At 43.8% G+C, this 22102-nt stretch overlaps 1 protein-coding gene across 3 annotated transcripts in view; it reads right to left on the bottom strand.

The window, feature by feature from the left end:
• pkd1a (polycystic kidney disease 1a) overlaps window positions 1-22102 on the bottom strand; it is a 59037-nt gene that overhangs the window by 9804 nt on the left and 27131 nt on the right. For all 3 annotated transcript variants that reach the window (XM_032539634.1, XM_032539644.1, XM_032539653.1), the window contains exons 11-44: window positions 21816-21937; window positions 21548-21698; window positions 20533-20795; window positions 19914-20294; window positions 19182-19658; window positions 18908-19039; window positions 18141-18316; window positions 17214-17344; window positions 14412-17032; window positions 13549-13746; window positions 13152-13451; window positions 12573-13018; window positions 12071-12221; window positions 10416-10568; window positions 10102-10242; window positions 8849-9170; window positions 8447-8663; window positions 7662-7821; window positions 7408-7551; window positions 7148-7292; window positions 5724-6038; window positions 5465-5553; window positions 5000-5318; window positions 3861-4038; window positions 3433-3697; window positions 3148-3343; window positions 2196-2366; window positions 1943-2086; window positions 1649-1856; window positions 1443-1569; window positions 1140-1250; window positions 851-900; window positions 226-446; window positions 57-135 (exon numbers count right to left, since the gene is read on the bottom strand). In XM_032539634.1, coding sequence (XP_032395525.1) covers window positions 57-135; window positions 226-446; window positions 851-900; window positions 1140-1250; window positions 1443-1569; window positions 1649-1856; window positions 1943-2086; window positions 2196-2366; window positions 3148-3343; window positions 3433-3697; window positions 3861-4038; window positions 5000-5318; window positions 5465-5553; window positions 5724-6038; window positions 7148-7292; window positions 7408-7551; window positions 7662-7821; window positions 8447-8663; window positions 8849-9170; window positions 10102-10242; window positions 10416-10568; window positions 12071-12221; window positions 12573-13018; window positions 13152-13451; window positions 13549-13746; window positions 14412-17032; window positions 17214-17344; window positions 18141-18316; window positions 18908-19039; window positions 19182-19658; window positions 19914-20294; window positions 20533-20795; window positions 21548-21698; window positions 21816-21937 — 9304 coding nt within the window. The remainder of the gene's footprint in view (window positions 1-56; window positions 136-225; window positions 447-850; window positions 901-1139; window positions 1251-1442; window positions 1570-1648; window positions 1857-1942; window positions 2087-2195; window positions 2367-3147; window positions 3344-3432; window positions 3698-3860; window positions 4039-4999; window positions 5319-5464; window positions 5554-5723; window positions 6039-7147; window positions 7293-7407; window positions 7552-7661; window positions 7822-8446; window positions 8664-8848; window positions 9171-10101; window positions 10243-10415; window positions 10569-12070; window positions 12222-12572; window positions 13019-13151; window positions 13452-13548; window positions 13747-14411; window positions 17033-17213; window positions 17345-18140; window positions 18317-18907; window positions 19040-19181; window positions 19659-19913; window positions 20295-20532; window positions 20796-21547; window positions 21699-21815; window positions 21938-22102) is intronic.

Below are 22102 nucleotides of genomic sequence, written 5' to 3'. Positions count from 1 at the left end.
ACAAATGTTCCAAGTAAAGCCAGTGAATCCATTGTATTTTATGAAGGTGAACTTACAGGTCAGCCATCTCACTTTCATCCGCCTGAGGAAAAAAGTTCTGTCCATCTGCCAGGATGTGTTTGATCAGGTCCTCGTCTGTGAATGAAAAGCAACAGCTTGGACTTCAGAACTCTCACTTAACACAGATTTGTGCAACTAGTTTAAAAGTCTTCCTGTTTTGGTTACCTGAGGAGGTGAAATATTTGTTGCGTTGGTCAGGGTCGTCGTCAGGGTTAAAGGTCATGTCGACACCCAGGTGCCTGCTGCCCTGACCCCTCTTCAGCCTGGGCAGCCCTGCCCCATGCCCTGCCCCATGCCCTGCCCCTCCCACCACAGACACATCACTCAACAGCTCTGGCCAATCCCTGTCCTCCATCTCTTCCTCTGCCGTACCCCAACTCTCCCCACTGAAATACAGAGCAAGAGAGATGTTAAGTAGTGGGGCATTTCCAAAAATAATATCCCTACTCTAAGGGTTCCATTTCTGTCTCTCTTAAACTTAACAATCCAATCGTTTGTAAGAGGACAATCATAAATGACAGTAGAATGAGACAAATATAGCTTTTGAATTTATAGTTGTTTTCTGACAAAAGAGATATTACATTGCTCATTTGACATTCAGAAAAGCCCAATATAAATTGGATCTCTTCTGTCATTAATTAGAGCACAGTACTTCTTTATGCTCTTTATTCTGCTATTCTCTCTTCTACTGACTTTGTCTGACAATTGGACTTTAGCCTTGGCATTTTTCTTCCAATAAATAAAGTCATGCGTTATTTAAATGTACTGTCATGGCAACGGAATATCTCACCTTTTGGTTGATGGAGTGGGAAAGTCCACGTTGGTTTCTTCTGAGTTGGTCTGAGAGACAGATGAACGATGAACAGAGGAATTGAGTGAAAATCAAAGAAACAGAGAGACATTAATGATCTCACAAGGGGAAAGCATAACATGTTTCTTTGCATGGCTGCACTTTCTTTCACAATCCCTAGGCTGGAAAAACCATCATTTTATATTGATTCTATAGTAAAAATACATAAAGGCATCTGAGCTATAATGATTCAATTTTACATCCCAGTCTTTGTCCTATGAGACTTTACCTCGCCATTAAAAAAAAGGAAAGAACTTCCAGCCATGGAGTCGTCCAGAAAGTCATCAATCTCCACCGACTCCTGATCCACTTGTGGTAGCACCTGCTCCACAGACACACACTAATGTTCACACACACACACACACACACACACACACACACACACACACACACACACACACACACACACACACACACACCAACACTACACCCACACACACACACACACACACAAAATATTCAACTTCATGTTTGGTCTATGGGGGTCCCAAAAGCATTGATTGTGTAATAGTTTTGGGTAGATTTGTGTTACCTTGCTGCGGCTCATTCTGAAGAGCGTGAAGACGAGCAGGTAGACAGGGTAGACAATCAGACAGGTCACCACGCCCGCTGCCACTGTCTCTCCATTTAATGAGGAAATCCTTGACACAGCCTGCGGGCTGCAACACAGGATTGCATTGAAATGTAGGAACAAATCACAAGTAGTTGGACTAAAAAAAAAGACATTCCTTTCGGTACCTGTATCTCTTGTCTACCACAATGCTGTACCACAGCGTGTTGGCCAATACAATGAGCTGCAGCAACACGGCGCAGCACGTGGCTCTCTGTAGGCGGGTGAACGGGCTGCGGGGGGGTTTCTCCCACAGAGACAGCCACAGGTGACTCTCACACAGAGCCCTCTGCAGCTCACACCGCAGACGGCGGGGCAGCTGCAGTACAGCCTCCTCTGGAGACAGGAAGAAACACGATGGAGTGGCAACATCAACAATCAGTGAATGCTTTTTACAGATGATTTGGTTGTAGATTTCTTACCTGAGGCCTCCACCTCAATCTCCACCCGTCCGTCAGTTCTCTCATTGTAGACTGACAGCCACTCATCAACCAGGAAGTAGTGGCTGCTTCCTGTCTGCAAGTCTTTGACCAAGATGTACTGCAGCATCCATGCTGGAGACAAACCTGAGAGAGGGTCAAGAAATGATTCTTACAAGAAATTTGTTTGAATATCAGCTGGTTAAAGTATGTGTGATTTCAGGTCTTTTTTGTGTGTGTTCATGTAAAACAGTACCCTTGTTGTCATGCCAAATTCGTATTTTCCAGATGCTGCCCAAGCTGGTATCTGTGGCAATATGAAAGATGTCGAGAGCGTTGCGCGTAAAAGCTCCTCTGCTGTCGAGATGGCGGTGTCCACTGCGGCTCTCACGTCCATACAAACTGATTCCCACATGAGCCGTGGTGCCTGGAGGGACAGAGAGAGGAACTCTTTATCATGCATATCAACTATTGGATGTTTTAATGCAGTTTTTGCAGTTCCATTAATTTAAGCACTGACCTGACAAAAAATCATTTTCTTATAGAAACTACACTTGATAAAGGAGGGTTACACAAAAATGTCAGAACACATGTAGGTCTTGAATGCTCTCTCTGTCTCCCTCTACCTCTCTCTAGTTTGCCATGTTTACAATATTTAATTTAATTAACTTGATTTTTAAAATGTGATTTTATATATAATTATTATTATTTATCCATTTATGCAGAATTATCCTAAAAAAAAAAGAATAGAGACAGAGCAAATTTAAGTCACGCCCACACCGGATGGGAAAACAATTAATTGCTCCATTGACTTTATATTGGATGAAGGTGCCTCCTGCTAGCAAACAAAAAAAAAGTGTCTAAACGCTGCTGTGTGGTGGGTGGGATGCACTAACACCAGGGTATGGAAACCAACCCAAAACCCCAAGTTTTTATAACAAACTTAAAAACTATGCTTTTAGGCAGACAAAAGTGGATACAGTATGCGACTTGTGTTATAGTGGAACGTGGACAAATCAGAAAGCTATGCAGTATTATGTTTATTATGTCAAGTGCCTTAGATTGCTAACAAAACTTTTAATCAGGGTTGCCTTTGCAATACAGTAGTAATCCATTGTAGTATTTATATTGTACTCATTAAGCTAATAAATCAGTCCACTTTTTATCATCCTGACAAATGTCTAAAAGAATCCCTGTCTCTAACTCACCTGCCCCTCGACTCCAGCCAGTCTTGACCTGGACCTCGTACTTGAAGAGTCCGTCTTGGCCGCAGAGTGGAACCACACCAGCCCGGCGTAGATCCAGCTGGTCCAATTTGTGTAAGATGGCTGCTGCCACCGCATAGCTTAGTAAACCCAACACACACACTAACAGCACAACCAGGCTTGGTGCACCAGATCGCTCCTGAGGGACAAGAAAAATAAAAAATGGTTTAAAGTGTGTGTTTATCTGGTGCATGTGCACAAAATAGGGTTTGTGTTTGTGATACTGACTGGCACTGTAAAGCTGATGGCATTGGCCGGGACAAAAAGGCCTGCTGCGAAGGCCGTGAGGTGCCTGGTGCGACAAACAGCTCTGCTGGTGTTGGTTTCTGCTAGGGGCACCATGCCATCTGTCCGCCACTGCTTCTCACTCTCACTGAAGTACTGACACAGAGAGGCAAACACCCCGACCTCCAGTCGAACACCTACAGGCTGAGAGCTGGGGCTGCAGGCCGTGCTCACGTTGATAAAGTAGTCCAGAGTGGTGTCGTAAGACCTGAGCAGCACAGGACAGAAGAATTTGGTTGTAATCGAATCACACAGAAACAAAATCCTAAATTAATTGCTTGGTAATCGGAAACCATAGGCCCTCAGTTGCCATAAAAAACAATAGTACTAAATAAGTAAACTCCATATTCCACGGCAGTGGATGAACTTACTCTGGCGACAGGAAGAAGGTGTATTTCCTGTGGTCGAGATCTTGCCCCCTGGTCATGCTGAGTGTGATGCGTTTTTTGTCAGTGCAGTTGAACTCATTGGGTCTTCCATGTGAATGAAGGTAAGCGGTGATGTATGGCTCCTCCCTATCCTCTTCTCTTTTGACCTTTTCTGTAGCATCTGGAGAAGGAAAGGTGAAGAATGAAACTGACATATTAAAGTAAATATTGTATAAAATAATAAATTAACAAGGCCTTCATCAAACCACTTTTAGGAACCATGTTGTATCACCAAATGACAAAACCAGGTAATTCTATAATTCACAAAGTGAGTTCAATGAGTTCTGTTTAACCTATTTTTAATCTCCCTATGTGGCCCATATAATAGCCATTTGTTGGCAAACCTATTCAAAACCCACGCAGCCTCTCATGGGTGCCAAAACAACACAAAATGGTTCTTTAATCATCCCCGAGAGAAAATTGCAACATCACAGCTCCTTGGACACATTACAATTAAAGTGAGAATAATATTAAATAAAAAGCAACAAGAGGTCCATCTCTTTTACCTAAAAGGACACTGGAATTCTGTGCAATTTCATTACAGTGCAATATTTAATATTTAATATTGAACCATTACAGTGCAATATTTATTTATGATTAATACTTAACCATTTAATTTCATTACAGTGCAATATTTAATATTCAATCACTTAATCTCATTACTGTGCAATATTTAATACTCAGGACATTTGATACACCGAACTATATTTTTGCAAAATGTGTATACAAACTCTTTATCTTTCTACTATTTTATATACAGTATGTATATAGTTGCTCTCAGGACTGTGCACCACATTCCCCCCTCTCTTTTGTTTTTCTGCACTACTTACATTTCATATTTTTATATTTTGTGTTGACACTGTAAAGGGGTTGGTTACATCTTGTTGCACAAGTGTATAATGACAATAAAGGCTTTCTATTCTATTTTATTCTATTTATGATGCAGTCCAACATAACAGCTTCAAAACACCTTACTCACTAAACAAAAACTGAACATGTAACATGTAAGCTCAACGGATGGGTGTGGTTCTTGAGTTGAATACATTACATAATGTAAGTAATTAGTGGAAGTGAGAGCTCACCCTCCAGAGAGGTGAAGTTGAGCTGCACAAACAGCCCCGCCTGTCGGTTGTTGTTTCCCGTGCTGACCCTGACAATGACCGAGTCACAGTGTCGGATGTTAACAGCTTCAGCTGTGGGGACCCCTCCGGCACCAAAACCCTCAGGACCTGCTTCTGCTCCGCTACTTCCATTGTTAACAGCAACAGTGATGGCCAGACTGTCGTTCAGTCCGGAGATGGGAATCTGGGTGCCATTTTCAGTGCGGAACTCCATGGATGCCACTTCGGTAGAGACGGTGTAGTTCGCAACGTAGTTGAAGGGGAAGGGGTTAGACTCCACCTGGTGAGGAAAAGAAGGAGGGAGAGAACATTAATGAGAGGAATTCGAGAAAGACAATTTATTTCTGTGAGTGTACCGATGAAAGACTTTGGCACCAGCAGCTTTCATGCTGAAGGTTTAACACTAGACTGTTTCCATCATGTTACCTGAAACAAAAGCTGCATAATGCTGTTTCCTGGAGCAGCTCTGTCAAGACTGTAGTTGAATGCTCTGGGGATGGAGAATCGCTCGCACTCTGGAAATATAAAAGAGGGATGAAGATTAGATTAAAAAGATATGAACTAGGCTGCATTTTTTTCATCACGTTTATAATGTACAACTTGTTATAGATACAAGGGATGGAAATTACCAACTACAGAAACATAACTTTCTTCAGCTCATGAGACACTATATACACATGCCCACCTGGACTGTTGTTGTCATGGTAGCAGAGCAGGCTCTGGGGGTCTGCCAGTTTTCCTGTGGCAGCAATCTCAGCTCCCCTTAGCACAAGAGGCTCCTCGTTGAGCACACGGCCGTGCATGAGGATCCGCATGAGGACAGAGGACAGGCTGTAAGCCTTGGCTGCCACTCGCAGCGGGTGCGGCTCCAGTGAGGGGGGAGAGGGGTCTAACTGGGTGCTTCCTTGCTCCTCTCCAGAGGAGGAAAAAGAGGAGGTGGAAGGGGCAGGCTGGAGGTAAGACTGGGATGTTGACTGACTGACCTGATGGATCAGATCACCTGGAAGGAGGGGGAGGATATGAGATTGGGTTAACAGCTAAGGAAGATACAGCGAGGTAAAAAATAAAAATAAAAATAAAAATAAAGGGTGGTGAAACTGTAGTTTGTTGTCTCTCAGGGTACCAACCATACATCTTCCAAATAAGGGGACAGAAACTTGAGTGGTGGTGTTAATTAATCAGCCAACCACTGATGGACTTTGCAATTTGATGACTGATCTGCACCATTCAGCCTTTTCTGTTGTGGTTTGGGGTTTTGTTTGGGTTCATTTTACCCTTTTCTTTGGCCTCTTGTGTTTTTGTCTTGTTTTCTCTCTGGTCTTATGTTGCTGGTCCTGTCTTGTGTTTCCCTGTGCTGTTGTTCTACTTCCTGTTTTATTTCTGATGGGTTGGTTTCCTGTCTTGTTTGTCTTGTCTAGCTTCACTTGTGTGTCTGATTGTCCAGCCCCGCCCTGATGTGATTCACCTGATGTTCACCTGTTCCCATTACCTCGTTACTCTTGTACTTAACCTCGTGTTTCCCTTGTCTTGTGCCAGATCGTTTTGTCCATGCGCATGAAGTCCTGTTCGTCTACCTGCCTGTTTACTCAGTCTTCGTGAGAGTTGTGTCGCATCTTCCCTGTGAGTTATCCTGTTGTTCCTTGTGCAGTTTCTTTGTCTTTGTTTTGGCTTCCCCGGACCAGTTTTTGGCTTTTTTCCATGTGGGACTTTTTCTTTGTTTTTGTTCCTGGATTTGCCGGCTACTGTTGCCCCCTGTGTTTGCCTTATTCTTCTGTTAATAAACTCCTGTTTACCCCCACTTGCCTGCCTGCCGTCCTCATCTCTGCATTTGGGTCCAATCCTCACTCACCCATAACATTTTCTCTGTGTTGAGGTCGGGAAGAAGGAACAAGATACACCAGGCCAGCACTGAGAGGCTCATGAGAAGCTGCACACAACACTACGTAAATAAAACCATCATGTTTGCATTTTATGGTAGCCATTGTTTCTTGGTCTGCTTTTATAGACCATGAATGCGTTTTGGTTATTACAAGCAACACCAGTGAGAAAGCATTACTTCCACTGTTGATAGCTCCCAACTAACGTTACAGTTTACTGTTATTTACTTACCCATGATGTTCAGGATGTTGTCAGCTATCTCAGTAGGAGTGACTGTGCCCTGCCTGGTGTCAGTTTGCAGTATCTTAAGCATGGACTCCAGTTTGTTCAGAGTGCTGTTCTGACACTCCTCACAGATGAACTCTCGACTCACCGCCTAGATGACACAAAAATCATTTGTTTTGCTTCTTTGACGATCTCCTTTGTTTTTCAAATAAAATACTTTTGTCTTTCAATTGCTTCCTACATCGCCTCCCTTTTATCCTGCTCACCGTGCACTGAGCCAAAGCAGCGGAAGTCTGCTGGATGTCGTTAACAGTGGTCAGGTCGAGAGCGGTCAGCGCTCTGGTGATGTTGCTGCGGATTCTGACTCTGTAACCACGCTCATTTGGCACCAACTCCCTGCTCTGCTCATACTGGAAGAAGGTAATCACAGGTATGTGTGCTTCATGTATTGTCAAGTGATGAATAATTTGATAGATAAAGGCATTACATTAATTGATGTGGGTGGCTAGGCCTCTCCTACCTCATTCAGGACTGTAATAAGAGCCAACGATAACTCTCGCACTCTCTGGGAGTCTCCCTGCTCCAACAGCTTTTTCAGTTTGCTGTCTGTCAGCTCAGACAGCCAATGGGGAAGGTTGTTGTACTCAGGGGGTGGATCTGGCAGCACAACTTTGATGGTCCTGGACACATGCACAAAATGGAAAGTCATAATTGGTGTTTTTACTTTGCTATATTTGTGCGGACTTGGATGTCTATCTTCAGTACTGATGGTTTCATAAATTGTGCTAGTCAAACTAGGGCTAACAAATTCACTTAAAATAATAGCATGGGGTTTAAAACATGTTTTTCTGGCATACATGTAAAATTAGATCAACATCCAACTTTGGAGAGATACAGTACACAATTTACTAGCTTTTACCGGAGCGGCTGCTAGAGCCCATAATAATAGCAACTGATCAAAGAGATGCTAAATTAACCGTTCAACACACTACAGTTTTAGCTGAAATTTCCTACTTTGAGACACCAAGTCACCACAGAGAAACTTTTTTAAGCTTTGTGGTGAAATTCATTTGCTTTTCTACTTTGACAGGAAGGCCAGTATCCAACAGAACAAAAACCTTGGAGATGACAGGGATTTATTGTACCGCTCAAAAAAACTTAAGTAATACACTTAAGTAATACACATGCTTCACTACCGTAGCTTGGGTTGTTTGTAGATAAAAAAAAAGTTGAAGGACTGAACTGGATTTATTTGTAATTGGTCTCAGTGCTGCTTTACCAAACCGCTAAGTAAAATGTAGTTACTTGTTGAGTGCAATGATGGCAGCTCCCTGGTGGTCCTCCACTGTGATTAATACGACTACAAGGTGGCCGGCTGAGCTGAAGCCTGGGGGCAGGAAGGCCGAGTGCTCCGGGCTGCTGCCTTTGTACACACAGAAGTCCTCACAGTAGTCATCTCTGCAGCGTTTCACCTGTAAGCTGTAGAGCAAAGGAGTCTCTGAGACCCCTAGATCACTGTAACCTGGAAGCAAGGAAGTGAGAAAGATGTCAAACTTCATGATCAGTAATGGAGGGAGAAATCTGCTAATAAGACGGTATAGAGAAAAAAAAAATAGTAAAAATAAAAACAAAGGGAAAGGATGAGAGTAAAGCAAGAATGTTGTGATTTAGGTATGTGAGAGTGGAGCCACACGTTCAGCTCCCTACCTGAGCAGTTGAAGTGCACTCGGTCCAATAGTGTACGTATCCTCCACACTTTACTGTCTCTGTCGCTGTACTCCACCCCTGTTTCCCCTCCCCCTCTCAGGTGACACTCCCCGCCATCCGGGGGCATGTTGTGGTGCAGAGTGATGGAGGCGACGCCGTCGCCATCCAGACTGCCGTCAGTCACGTGCAGGGTGAAGTTGTAGGAGTCTTTGTGGCGCAGGACACCCTGTCGCAGCACCAAATTCATGCCATGACTTCCTGTGGTGGTGGAGGATGAGTTTAGGACCAGAGTCTCGTTCTGAAGCGTCATGGCACTCCAGCGCTGGGAGGCAGAGTCATAGAGAGAGAGGGAGTTCACAAAAAGCAAGCTACATTTGGTGATATTAAAAAATATAAAAACATTTATTGTTTAAATGAGCAGGGATAAGCAAGCCAAAAAGCTTTCATTAACGGTCGGGACGACATCATGATTTTTTTTTAAAAATTGGTTTTGATGTTTGTCTTAGTGTGTTTGGTTCAATGAATTTTGGATGACAGAAGTGAGTGGCAGTACCAATTACATTCATGAATGATTCATCAGAAACCAGACTTAGTAACTGTCCTGGCTTAAGGCTTTTACAGTAGCAGGTTTTATTTCTGGGTAGCAGGTTAATTAGGGTGAGGGGCACATAATGAGACAAAAGACATCTTTAAAGGAATAGTTTAACACTTTCTTTGAAAAGTGCTATATACAGTTAATATAAGTTTACTTACTTTGATGGCCTTCATACAGGCTTTATACGGCATTAAAGTGGCTGTTTGACTTTTCCAATGACACGTGTACATGTGACAATACATGTATGTAGATATACAAAGAGTACCAATTTAAAATGACTCTTGTGCAGTATGTAAACTGAAGTACAGTTGAACTATAAAAAACTGGACTAGGAGTACAATTGAGCAGTTAGCCTGTGTGTGCAATTTGAGGCCCAGTGACTCAACAAATGTTTTGTCTTTCAAAATGTTTCCCTGTGTTAGTAAGTACCAAACATATTGGCTCTGTCTCCAGTTGTACAATGATCTCATTCTCTCACCCACACACAACACACATGCTAGGAAACGTCTGAATAAAAAAGAGGTGGAGCAGGAGGAGATGAAGAAGGGAAAAGTTCTGGACATGCTGATTTCACTGTTGCTTCTGCGGTGCAGTGACCTCATTTTGCTGTGACACAGAGTTAAATTTGAAATGAGTGCTTGTGCCTTTGTGTGTTTACCCCACGGTGAAATCCCTGGCAGTTGGTGCAGGTTCCTCTGAGGTAGACATATGAGTTATGGCTGACCTCGTAGATGGACTGGGCCTTACAGGACACACACTCCAAAGACACCATTGGAATGTGGCCACTCTGGACAAGTACCTGTGACACACACACGATTCAAGAGACTGGTTATTGAAATTACAGTGAATAGATATTTTGTGATCTTTCAGATAAATCTTGTGACCCATTGTAGGGTTCCTAATCCCCAGGTTGGGAACCACTGACTTGAAGGATGCATGTATTCATGTGTGTAGGAGAATGTGTGCACTTACAGTCTGTATGGTGGACTCTGGCGCCATGCCATCTTTGCTGATGGTCAGTCTGAAAGTGTATTCGACTCCTGCCTCCAGCTCAGAGCCGGAGATTCCCAGCACCGGATCGCTGGTGCCCAGGCCGAAGTTCAGACTGGAGCAGTGCTCTGCACCCTGCAAGAAGAAAATGGGAGGGAGAAATTGGGCCAAGTCATATTGCATTCCTCTCTTACTTTACTTTACTTTACTTTATTGGATTGGGTTACCTAAGAAATCTATAAAAACCGTACGGTTATTCCAGAGGATCTAACACTATAGAAGAGATCTACACAGCCCACTACTCATAAGTTGACTCATAGAATTGATTTTTAAGTCTTGTTTATAAAGTTTATTTTTATAAAGCCCTACATAGCCTTAAACCTTCATATGTGATTACTTTCATTTGATGTTCCAATGAGAACAGCTCCCGCAGCGTGAGACATTTGCTAAGGCAACTTTGTGTTTTTGTTGTAAGATCTTGATATCAGAACAGCTTAATCATGTAAAGACCTATGTTTTAATCTTTTATTTGGGATAATCCTACTACCTCAGTTTGGAGTTTTTAAGTGAGTAAATATAATATATTCAATACACAATCACTCTGCTTCATCACCATAATCAAATTGTTTCTAATTTCCATTCTTAAAATCTTGTTTGTAAAGATTTTATGGAAATGACGGTGATCAACTAAAAACTCTCACATGTTGTGATGGTTTGTTTACTTTAGAGAAAAGCAAAAAATGCAACATTGTGTAAACGTGAATTTTTTTTCTCTTTATAAACTCTATCTTCTCTTACAGTCCTTGTACCCAAGGTCAGGACAGTGTAAAACATTTGATCAACTGAGTTTCTGTCGAATCCTTTTCTCCATCTTTTGTGTCAAGTGCCAAACGGTTTCACACTTTGTGGTCGGACTGATTTTTCTTTATCAGTAGTGGTACACAACTGTGAGTCTGTGTAGTATGTGTGCATGTTCTTTATGTCTGTACTGTAATTCTCAAGGTGGGGAGCAAAGCACAAGCTGTGCAATGCTGAAGTTATACAAAAAAATTACACTTTAAATGCCTGTCTGCTTGGATTTACAAACAAACAGACAGCCCCATGCACACACTCCTGCAGGACACACCCATCCTATTGGGTCTTTTATTGTGGTCTTCTGCTGCACAGGCACAATCTGTTGTCACCCAGCCAAGCATGCGGTTGGTGTGAAAAACACTCAATAAATTACACAAGCATGCACGCACATACAAACATACATTTAGATATCAACATGTGGCTTAAATATATATATAAAAATGGCTTGTGGCTCATACTTTCAATCAGTACTTCACTGTCGCTGGAAGAATAGTTAAGAAAAGTAAAAATATTGAAAAGAGAATCAACAATAACATGATCTGCCTCAATATAAACACTGACAATAAACCTCTTAAAAATAACAAAACAATCCACATTCATGGTGAAGGCTTGAATGCATATTTGTGTACATTATAGTGTCATGTAAATGGGAACATGGAACATTTGAAAGTCGTTTCTCTCTGTGAGCAACAGAAATGGCCATTTTTGACCAGAAAACACTCATCCAAATCGTCTTGAGTTCTAATGTGTGAAGGGGACTTTTGTTTAAGATCTGCCCTTACCTTCGAAGTGCTTTGACACTCCCAGTGGTAGTGGAGTAGTGACTGGCTGTCTGGGTCCATGTTGGGATCGTAGGACTGCACAGCACTGAGCTTCAGGTCCTGTGTCCTCGACCACACCCTGTAGGTGCCCCCTTCTATGATGGGCATCAGTCTGACAAGAAAAAAAGGGGTTCAAATGACCATAAAAAAGACAAACTAGTGCAGATTTCAAATTTAACAGGAGTTACCTAAGAAGGTTATCAAGTTCTTGGTTAACAGATCAACATAGATTTTTACACTTCTGTGGAGATTCCCCTAAACGTCTTTGCGAACCAACGCAGAGAAGTGTGCACACCTCCTGATTGGTTGGAAAATGTTCTCTATTTTGTCTTGCCTATCTTGTCATTGTCCAGTCCATTTACAAACTATAAATCCAAATTCCTTTTTTGGTTTGTTTTAATGTATGTAGGAATTGGATGTACTCTACAGGGAGAGAGAGTCAATATTGAGTTTCTTCACTGACCTGGTAGCCATGACACTGAGCTGCAGACAGGCGGCCTTCCTTAGCGGCACGCCTTCATATGACATGGAAAACACCAAGGTGTAGTTCCCTGCTGCCAGAGCCATCTTTGGCAGCGACAGCTGCAGTCGCCGCACATCCACCTCTTTTGGCAGCCGAATTACCGGGACAAGCAAAGATTGTGAGGCCTGAGTCACCACCCCAGAGGGAATACTGTGGTCTCTGTCGTTATCACAGGAGGGTGTTGACAGTATCTGCCATAGGTACTGAGCTCCGTAGCGTAGGCAGCCTTTCAGGTCCACACTGGCTTCCACCAAAGTGGGCTGGTAGCGCCAGATGGCCAGACGGGGGGCTTGAACCACCTGCACTTCTGGCTCCTCACACTCCAATACACTGATGTTTACCTCCACCTGGGCCAACACCCAGCTCACCAGGTTACTGCAGTTCACCTGGCAGGGATAAAAACATGGTGAAAAGATGTCAAGCTTTCACATACAGCCTCATATTTACAGATCAACAAATAAATAATGGATCTATAGAGTACATAGAGCACATGGAATAATGTACTTCTAAGAAACATACTTGGACCAGGTAGAGTCCCGGGTGTCTGTACTCATAACCCACTGTTGTGGTGTTCGTGTGAACTGAAGAAGAGCCGTCGCCAAAGTCCCACAAGCACTCCACAGGATTAGATCTGGGTATGACATTGGCCATCAGGGTCACCGTCTTATTAATGAAAGTGTCCAGAGGCGAAGCATACAGGACAGCCGCTGTCAGCAGGTTCTGCACCAGGATGTGCTTTGTGACGTTCTGAGCATCGAGTGCGTTGATGGCCTTCAGGTAGATGGTCAATAAACCTGGTTCTTCTGGCTTGTAAAACACCTGGGGTTGTGCAATTCATAGAGACACATCACTATTTAATAGCTGTTTGCTATATTGTGATATTTATTTATTATTATTCATAATTAAGTGATCTGACCTCTTTGCCCATACGCGACGTCTGATGGAGGTGGTGCAGATCAAAAGTCCACAGGAAATGAACAGGTTTGCCCGTCAGGATGTTTGCTGCAAACAATCTCTTAACACCTACAGGGATTGCAGCACTGCTTCCCAGGATGGAAAGTCCACGTACGTGCTCCATCACCTCCACCTGGAGGTGCCGCCTCTTGTAACTCACCTGGATTATCATATTGCGACAAAATGTGTGCACCGCATTAGTTTGATTAAATCATGCTGGCTTCGACATCAGACTTAATGCCCAAAAGAGAAATAAGAATTAAATTCAAAAATTCTAATTTTTTTAAAACTAATTTCTGCTTAAAACACTCTAAATACTGACTTTAAGTGACAATTTGCTTAAAGGAAGCAGTGAGGTCAAGCATTTGACAGATGACTTGGTTGACTAAAGGACGACAACAAACATATCAACAAGGTGCTCAATTAGATGCTTCTTTAACACGCATGTTTACACATGCTTGATTCGTATCAAGGCCTTTATTAAAAGAGCAGTATGCAGAGAATTTAGGACACTTACAATGATGCCATAGGGTTAAGAATAGTGTCATTGGATTGTCATGTGCCTGGCAGTTATAACAAACCTTATGTGTCAACTTATGTGCAGACTGGCAAAGTAGAAAATAAAGACATACATAGAAAGTATTATTTATAAAATCAAGCTGTCATGCGACAACATATTTGTACCTTTTGAGAAAATTAATTATGCAAAAGAAGGATTTCATTTTATGCGATAGTATTGTTTGTGATGGCTGTTTTTTTTTTACCATGACATTACATCTCGTATATATTCTCTTAATGTGTGCTTTCCATGTCTTTTGACTTTACCTGGTTTTTAGCAGTGAGGTTCACCATGTACGTATCCACCCTGCTGAATGTGTGGACATAGGTTTGGTCGGGTTGAGAGCAAACATCTCCACTGATGCTGAGGTTGAGGCAAACGTCTGAGCCTGCTGCCATAGATATGATGAACTCCACCTTCTCACCGACTGCTGCAATTTTTTTACTTGCCCTCAGCTCCAACCCCTGAATCTTGTCCTGAACAAAGAAGCCTCTAGAAACCACTTGCCCGCTGACATCATTGGTCGCATTTAGAGTAACAATGGCTGTTTTTGCCTCCTGGAAAATCACAGAAGTTTTCTTTCCCGTTTCTGTTCTTCCATTCAACAGCCATGTCCACGTCACATCCGTCCCTGTCAGTGCTTTTCCCTCAAGCGAGACGGTGACACCTGTTGCTACGTAACTCTGCATACTCTGCTCTGTCACATTAGTAGCATTGAATGTTAGCCCAGAAATGACTTCCTGGACACTGACAATCTGTGATTTAACCTCTGAGCTAACTTTATTGAATACCTCCACAGTAACTAGCTTTAGGCCAGGGGTGATGAAGGTGTGGGTCTTCCAGGGCTTGGTCCACTGCAAAGGGTCCCCATTCACAGACCAGCGGTACTGCAGGTCCGAGCCTTCAACACTCAGTACCGTCAAGTTAGTTGACGCGTTGACTGCTACTGGGTTGTCACTGATCTGCAGGTCCACCCCTCCGGCTGGTTCCAGAAAGTGGATGGTTCTGTTGACGGACAGCTGGCCCAGGAGGTTGGCTGCCCGGAGAAAGATGTCACAACGGCCTGGTGTGGAGAAATTCACCTCCACCGTCTTCCCGCTTATGTTGAAGCTTGAGCTAAGGGGGTCTAGCTCTCTAATAAGGTTCCAAGTGAACGTCATGTTGGTTCCTTCCTTTAAACCTGCTTGAAGGTGGAGAACACGGTTTGTAGCAAAGCAGCAACTGTCTAATCCTGTGCCTCCACTTCCTCCGATCTCCTCCTCTGCTAAAATCTGTAGCCCCTCCAGCTCACGTTGGACATACAGGAAGATGCTGGCTTGTGCTGTTCCTACGTCACTCTCTGCTGTTACAATGATGTTGAAAGTGCCAACGGAGCGGAAAGTGTAGAACATGGTGTTGGTCCTTGGAATTGGGGTGCAGCGGTCACATAAGATCCAAGAGAAGCGCACGCCATCTCCCTCCTCCATTTTGGCCTCAAAGTGGACTGAGGCATTAAGAGGGACATTTATCAAACTAGCATTGACATTTAACCCGCGGACCGGTGTAAGCACAGCAACAAGTAATGTAGTGTGATTCCTGCTAACTGTGTTGGCTGCTGTCAGCGTAATATTGTAGTTTCCAGAGATGTTGTAGGTGTGGCGGATATTCTGGCCTGTAAGCACATATCCATCTCCAAAGTTCCAGACGTAAGTTACATTAGAAGCCATGGAAGACGTTGTGAAAGTGTATGGTGCTCTAAGGGTCAGGTTATTGTACTTAGTGCCATTATGTTGAATAACAATTGGACCTACGGGCATCAAAACCTCAATCACCACACTGAATTTACTAGTGGAGATGTTATTGAAGACAATGACTGTCACATTGTAATGACCTGGGTTTTTATATGTTGTCACGATATTCCCAGAACCATTGATGAGCCCTGATGAGTATTCCTCTCTACCAAAGTCCCACTGATAGCTGTAGTTAAATTCTGGCTCCGCTCTTGCCTGGAAACGGATCTCTTCCCCAGCAGCGTAGTGGTATTTCTCAAGGGTGAGGCTGATGTTGGTTATTGCTGGCTGCACACACACCCATTTGAAGAAGTTGGCCTTGTTAACCCCACTGGAGAGAAGCAGAGAGAGATGGTAGTTCCCACTTGTCAAGTAGGTGTGCGAGACTCTGGGGTTTCCGTGGTGTGTCTCGTTGGGGCTTCCGTCCCCAAAGCTCCATTTATAAAGATGAGCCGACGCGTTACCGGACACCCCAGCCTGAAAGTTGACTTTGGTCCGCTCTTGGACACACCCAGACGGCTCCATCTTCACAACTTGGAAGACAAACACCTGCACTGGGAGGATTGTCCAGCCAGAGCTCACAGCGTTCGAGGCTGTCACATTCACTGTGTAGTTGCCATCTTTGATATACTTGTGTGACACGTGTGGTGTGGATGCTGGGTAGATGGTCCCATCTCCCATGGAGAATGTCCATGTGATGTTATTACCTGACGCAAGCCGTGCCCATACTGTAGTAGGACTATGAAGCTCTGTAGGTGAGGAGCTTTCAGCTGTTAAATTTTCAATTTCCTCATATACAAACATCTGGGAACAAGCCTTCATAGAACTGATGGTGTTGTTTACCGATACACAGACATTAAAGACGCCACTCTGTACAAAGGTGTGGGCCACGCGACGACCTTGCAGCGGGGTAGAATTGTCTCCAAAGTGCCAGTCATAGTGAATGCCATAGGGCGAGGGCAGAGGGTGAGCCTCAAAATAAGCTGATTTGCCAGTGAGGAGGAGTTGCGGCTCTGTTTGTATATCGACACGAGTGAGGATGCTGTAGACACTCATGTTGATGCTCTGACTGATGTTCTCATAACGATTGGACGCTGACACCAGTGCTGTGTATATTCCTGTACAGAAGAAAAAGAAAAAGAAGACAGGGCGTGGAAGAAAAAAGAGGTAATGAATAGATTTATATCATTATCTACCATCTTAGATTATTTTAATCTTCGTAAATTAAAACAAAGTCAAACTAAATTGGCTGCTGTTCCATTAATCATGCTGCTGATAGGGAGATGGGCGAGGCCATACCTGGCTGAGAGTAAATATAGGTGACGTTGTTGCTTAGAAGGACCTGATTGGGGGAGTCCGGGCAGAGGATGGAGGGGGCGTAAGGAGGTTTGTATTCAAATTCCTTATATCCGCCGTCACCAAATGACCAACTGCAACATAACAGGGAAATGAAAAACCATTAAATGAAGACCTGAAGAGAAATACATGAAACTTGATGATGATGAATAAATGCACTGATAACCATTTCCATCCACACACACACACACACACACACACACACACACACACACACACACACACACACACACACACACACACACACACACACACACACACACACACACACACACACACACACACACACACACACACACACACACACACACACACACACACACACTAGTGGGAATCTTCTCTGACGAGGCAATAGAGGATTTTTGGACGAGGAGAAGTGGAAACTCAAAACTCAGGAAGCCTCTCTGGACCACAAATGGTGAGAGTGGAAAGAAACTAAGTGAAAACGTGCACCATAGTTGTGAGGGTGGGAATGTGAAAGAGGAAGGGGAAAAAAAAGAGTGAGAGAGAAAGAGTGGAAGAAAAAAGGGGGGGTGAGTACAGGGGAAACAGCCGAGCACAAGGGAAAATTCTTGTCAGCAATCTGCTCTAACCACACAGTTGTAAATCCAAGGCTCTGCATGGTATGACTGCTGCAGTTATGGCGCAGAGAAAGGAGAAAAAAGAAAGCAGAGAGGAAGATAGAGGAGAAGAAAGGAGCAGACAAAGACAAATAGACAGACTGTGTTTACACTCAGCTGTAAAAAGAAGAGATAGCGAGAAAAAGAGGCAGTTTTTTTAAATAATATTTTTGGTTTTAAAACACACCACAGAAGATATCTATCTACTGTATCTGTCTATTGATCTATGATTCTGTCCGTCTGTTCATACCGGAAGGTGGCTGCCACAGATAAGTCGAGGAGCACAGAGGTGGTGAGAGTCTGAGTAGAGCCCTGAGGGACCACATCTGGCACACCCTTTACTGTTAGGTTGGCCATGGGCTGCAGCCGGTCCACGGTCACATTGAAATGCTCTATGAGGGTGCTGACATGGTTCATGGCTGTCACCTGGAAAAGATGCAACATGACCCAGTTAGACAGCCAGTAGACTGGTTTTGCCAGACCTTCCTATACAGTGCTGCGGAGGAGGGTCTGGCTAGTCCAAGTAGCATTCCTGGATGGGAGAAAAAACATGCTCTGGTTTATTAGCATTTCTTCACACATCACAATCATCTTGAACATGTGTGCGTTCAAAGTTTGTTATAGTTGTGCAACAGAAATCTCAGATTGGAAACAGAGTCTAGAGTCTAGCTGCCTGGATTTACCCTTCAGAGATCTGAGGAGCAGTTAACCATAGTCCTTATAAATCGACCAGAGTTTAAAATTCCAACACAAAGAAAGCAAAAGGTAACGGACATCCGGCTGTAAAGAGTGACCCTGGTGGAATTTCCGGCGGCAACGGACCAATCCCGGAAGTGGAACATCGTGGATATAGTCTACACAGCCGGATAGAAGTTGAAGTCTTGTGTCACATTTACAGTATGTTAGCTGAACACACTATTGATAGTGGAAATATTTGTTAGTTGCAGACATAGTCTCTAGCAACAAAAAATCAAGTTCTAATTAAGTCCCCATAAAGTAATGTGAACAGAAACTCACTGTGAGCTTGTAGATGGCAGCGTGCTGGTAAATGACATTGAGGACAGTGTTGTAATAAGTGAAGTACGGCTTGTCATCCACTGTCCATTTAAATGTGGGATTGGAGCCTTCAAGCACTGATGCTGTGTAGCTCTGAAACACACATACATATAAATGTATGTCATAAACATATTTTCATCATGATAAAAAGATGCAGTGTGCATACATCAATATGAATATCAAATATGAAATTAATACATCTGACAGTGATGTAAAAACATAAGCACACACTGACCACGACTGACTCCATTAGCACCCTGTGTGCAGGGTGTGGCTGCACCATCAGTCCTCTGAGCGGCTCTTCCAGGTGGACAAGAACAGACAGGCTGGCCTCCGTCACATTATTATGGGCCTCAAGCTCTATTTGCACTGGACTCCTCTGCTCCTCCGTCCCCAGGCTTAGATCCAGCAGTGCATACAGGTTGGGCTCTGTGACCTCGACCCGTGAGCTCTGCCCGGGCTGACAGAGCGCGGGGCTGGAAGAAAACTCCTTAGGACAGTCGGACTGGAAGGTCACGCTGCGATCACTGCCACGGCGAGAGGCTTTTGTCAAGTAGCGAGACTGGACGCGGAGCAGTATCTGGGTGTTGCTGGGCTTCAGGTAGAGGGTGCCATTTTTAGGAGTGGGGTGGAGGATTGTCAAGCCAAGAGGAGGCACCACACGCAAGTCGCATGATGCAAAGGCTGGGTATGATGGCTCGGCTGAAGTCACCTGGAATTTATCAAATTCAATTTTGTCCCAATTATATTTTTATTACAACCAATTTGGGGCAGAAATGGGGTAAAGACAAAAAAATCTTTATACAGCCAACTCTTAATGGTTGTTGATTTATAAGCCTGTGTTAACATTGAAAAAACACGCAACGTTAAAAGTACATATTTAAAGAAAGAAAGAGACATAATAATGTAAAAATATAAATATATCAGATTGCATGCTAGGATTTGACATACAGCTTTTATGCCTTACCAGCAGGCTGTAGAGTCCGGGCTGGGGTAGACCGGCAGACAGCTGTGCTCCCTGCAGTTGAGTCTCACTGTGTCCCACATACAGCACCCTGACAGGGCAAACTACTTCGTCCAGCCAGCCTCCCTCACCATCCTCCACCAGCGCCTTCACGTCAAGCTCCGGGTCAGGCAGAGGGGCGGCGTCCAGGTCAACCGAGGTGTCTGTTGACTGTCCGGTGTTGTTGATCCAGAACCACTCTGATTGGTTGAGGGCTAAGACAGGTTGTCGCCACAGTGAATGTGGGGAAGATTGGCAGCGAAGAAGTGATGCGGGGCCAGCATCGTGCTGCAAGGCAATGACATCACCACGGGAAACCAGGAGGTCCTCCAGTTGATCTTTTACCTGTACAGTAAAACAATTGCAATGCTGTAACTGCTTAACCAATCTGGCTCACATACAGTACACACACTCACATTAAAGCTCATCCAATATTTGTTCTGACATTACTGCATTTAAAACGGAAAACACCAAATACTCATATTACAAATAATAAATACTTGGAGGCAAAAAGGCTGTGAATTCCCTCATTGTGTGTGTGTGTGTGTGTGTGTGTGTGTATTTTTAAAGTAAATCCTCTCACCAGTATGTGTGCAGCTGGTCCTGCTGGCAGAGTGAAGACCACCTCATTCTGTAGGGTGTATCTGGGTCTTAGGGCCCCAGGGGGCAGGTGGTGAGCCTGGGTGCAGTTAGGACAGGAAGATGGCTGGCAGGCACTGGAGAGAGGCAGGCACCTGTGCTGGAAGGGACACCACTGCTCTAGTCGTGGGCAAGAGGGTGGATCACTGCTCCTGGTGTCATTGGGGACACAAACAGCCACCGGGGCACACGCTGGACCTCCACAACCTGAGACACAAGATGTATCTTTATGATGAAGTTGAGACTTAAAAAAAGAAATTCTTCTTACTATCTTTAACTGCATTATATAACATAAGCTGATCATATGTTTTTCTGAGTACATAATTAGCAAGCTTGGCCAATATCCATCTCCATGTAGGGCAAAACTTGCTTTTGGTGTTATTAATTAACAGTTGAATTATCTCATTATCTTCGCTTTCTCCTCCTCTGCGGCTCTAATCATGAATTCCAATTGAAAGTTTCACAAAAAAACGTTCTCTCATTTTTTAACAAGCTGCTCGCCTCTCTGCGGACTTCTGTTTCTCACATTTTTTTATGTGCATTTGCTCACTGCTCCTCTGTCTATTGCACATCTCTACTGCTACGTCTCGGTGGAGAGGTCCAAAAAAGAGAACACAGAAAGCATCTCAATGTTTTGTGCCTTGTGCCACACAGTGTTACAGCTATGTGTCATTTGTCTAGACGTGGACAGGAAGCGTTCCGGAGGGAGGTAACCTTGATTGGTCTGTTTCCTTCCTATCCTGTTTTGCAATACTTCTGTCTCCATTCAATTCATGTTGACCTACCTAACAAACAATTAGTGTGTGTGTGAGAGAGGGAGTGTGCAAGTGGATATGCTTGTGTAACTGAAGAGGGGTAGGCTCAGGTGGCTTATATTCCTGCTGATATTGACCAGTAATGTGCGGATGGTTTGACATGGCAAGTCTGTGCACATGAGTGTGTTTCTGTGTTTGACTCACTGGGTAGCAGCAAGTGCAGGCCGGGATAATGGCAGTGAGGTCTGTAGGTCTGGAATCGGACGTGGATTTGTAAAATGAGCTCCTGAGTGACAAACTCTAAGGAGGACAGACGACCTGCATGAACAAAGCTCAGAGCTGGGAACAACAGCATCTGAGTGAAAAAAATACGAGAAGAAATGAAAAAAAAACAGACAGAACATTTGATGGAAAGAAGGTTTGAGGATAGCATGTATGATGATTGAATAAACAAGCTGAGATTCCTCCTCACCTCTATGCCACTGCTGGGAGGCTGTGGAGTAGAGAGCGGAGCGGGAGCGGTGCGGTGCAAAGTATAATGGGAGGGAAACACAGCCAGGCCCACTGTGTAAATCCCTGCATCTGGAACACGAACTGTGGAGGTAAAAAAAGAATGAAGCTAAGGTGACAAAAGAGGAGGGAAGATTGAGGGGTTAAGAAAGAGTAAAAAATGTAATTGAGGCAATTTATAAGAACGGATGGATCCACACTGTAACACATTGCTTTGAGAGAGGGAGAGAGAGAGAGAGAGAGAGAGAG

Source organism: Etheostoma spectabile, chromosome 2 (assembly GCF_008692095.1).
Source record: "Etheostoma spectabile isolate EspeVRDwgs_2016 chromosome 2, UIUC_Espe_1.0, whole genome shotgun sequence".
Taxonomy (NCBI): domain Eukaryota; kingdom Metazoa; phylum Chordata; class Actinopteri; order Perciformes; family Percidae; genus Etheostoma; species Etheostoma spectabile.
This window is presented reverse-complemented; position numbering and strand designations above follow the sequence as displayed.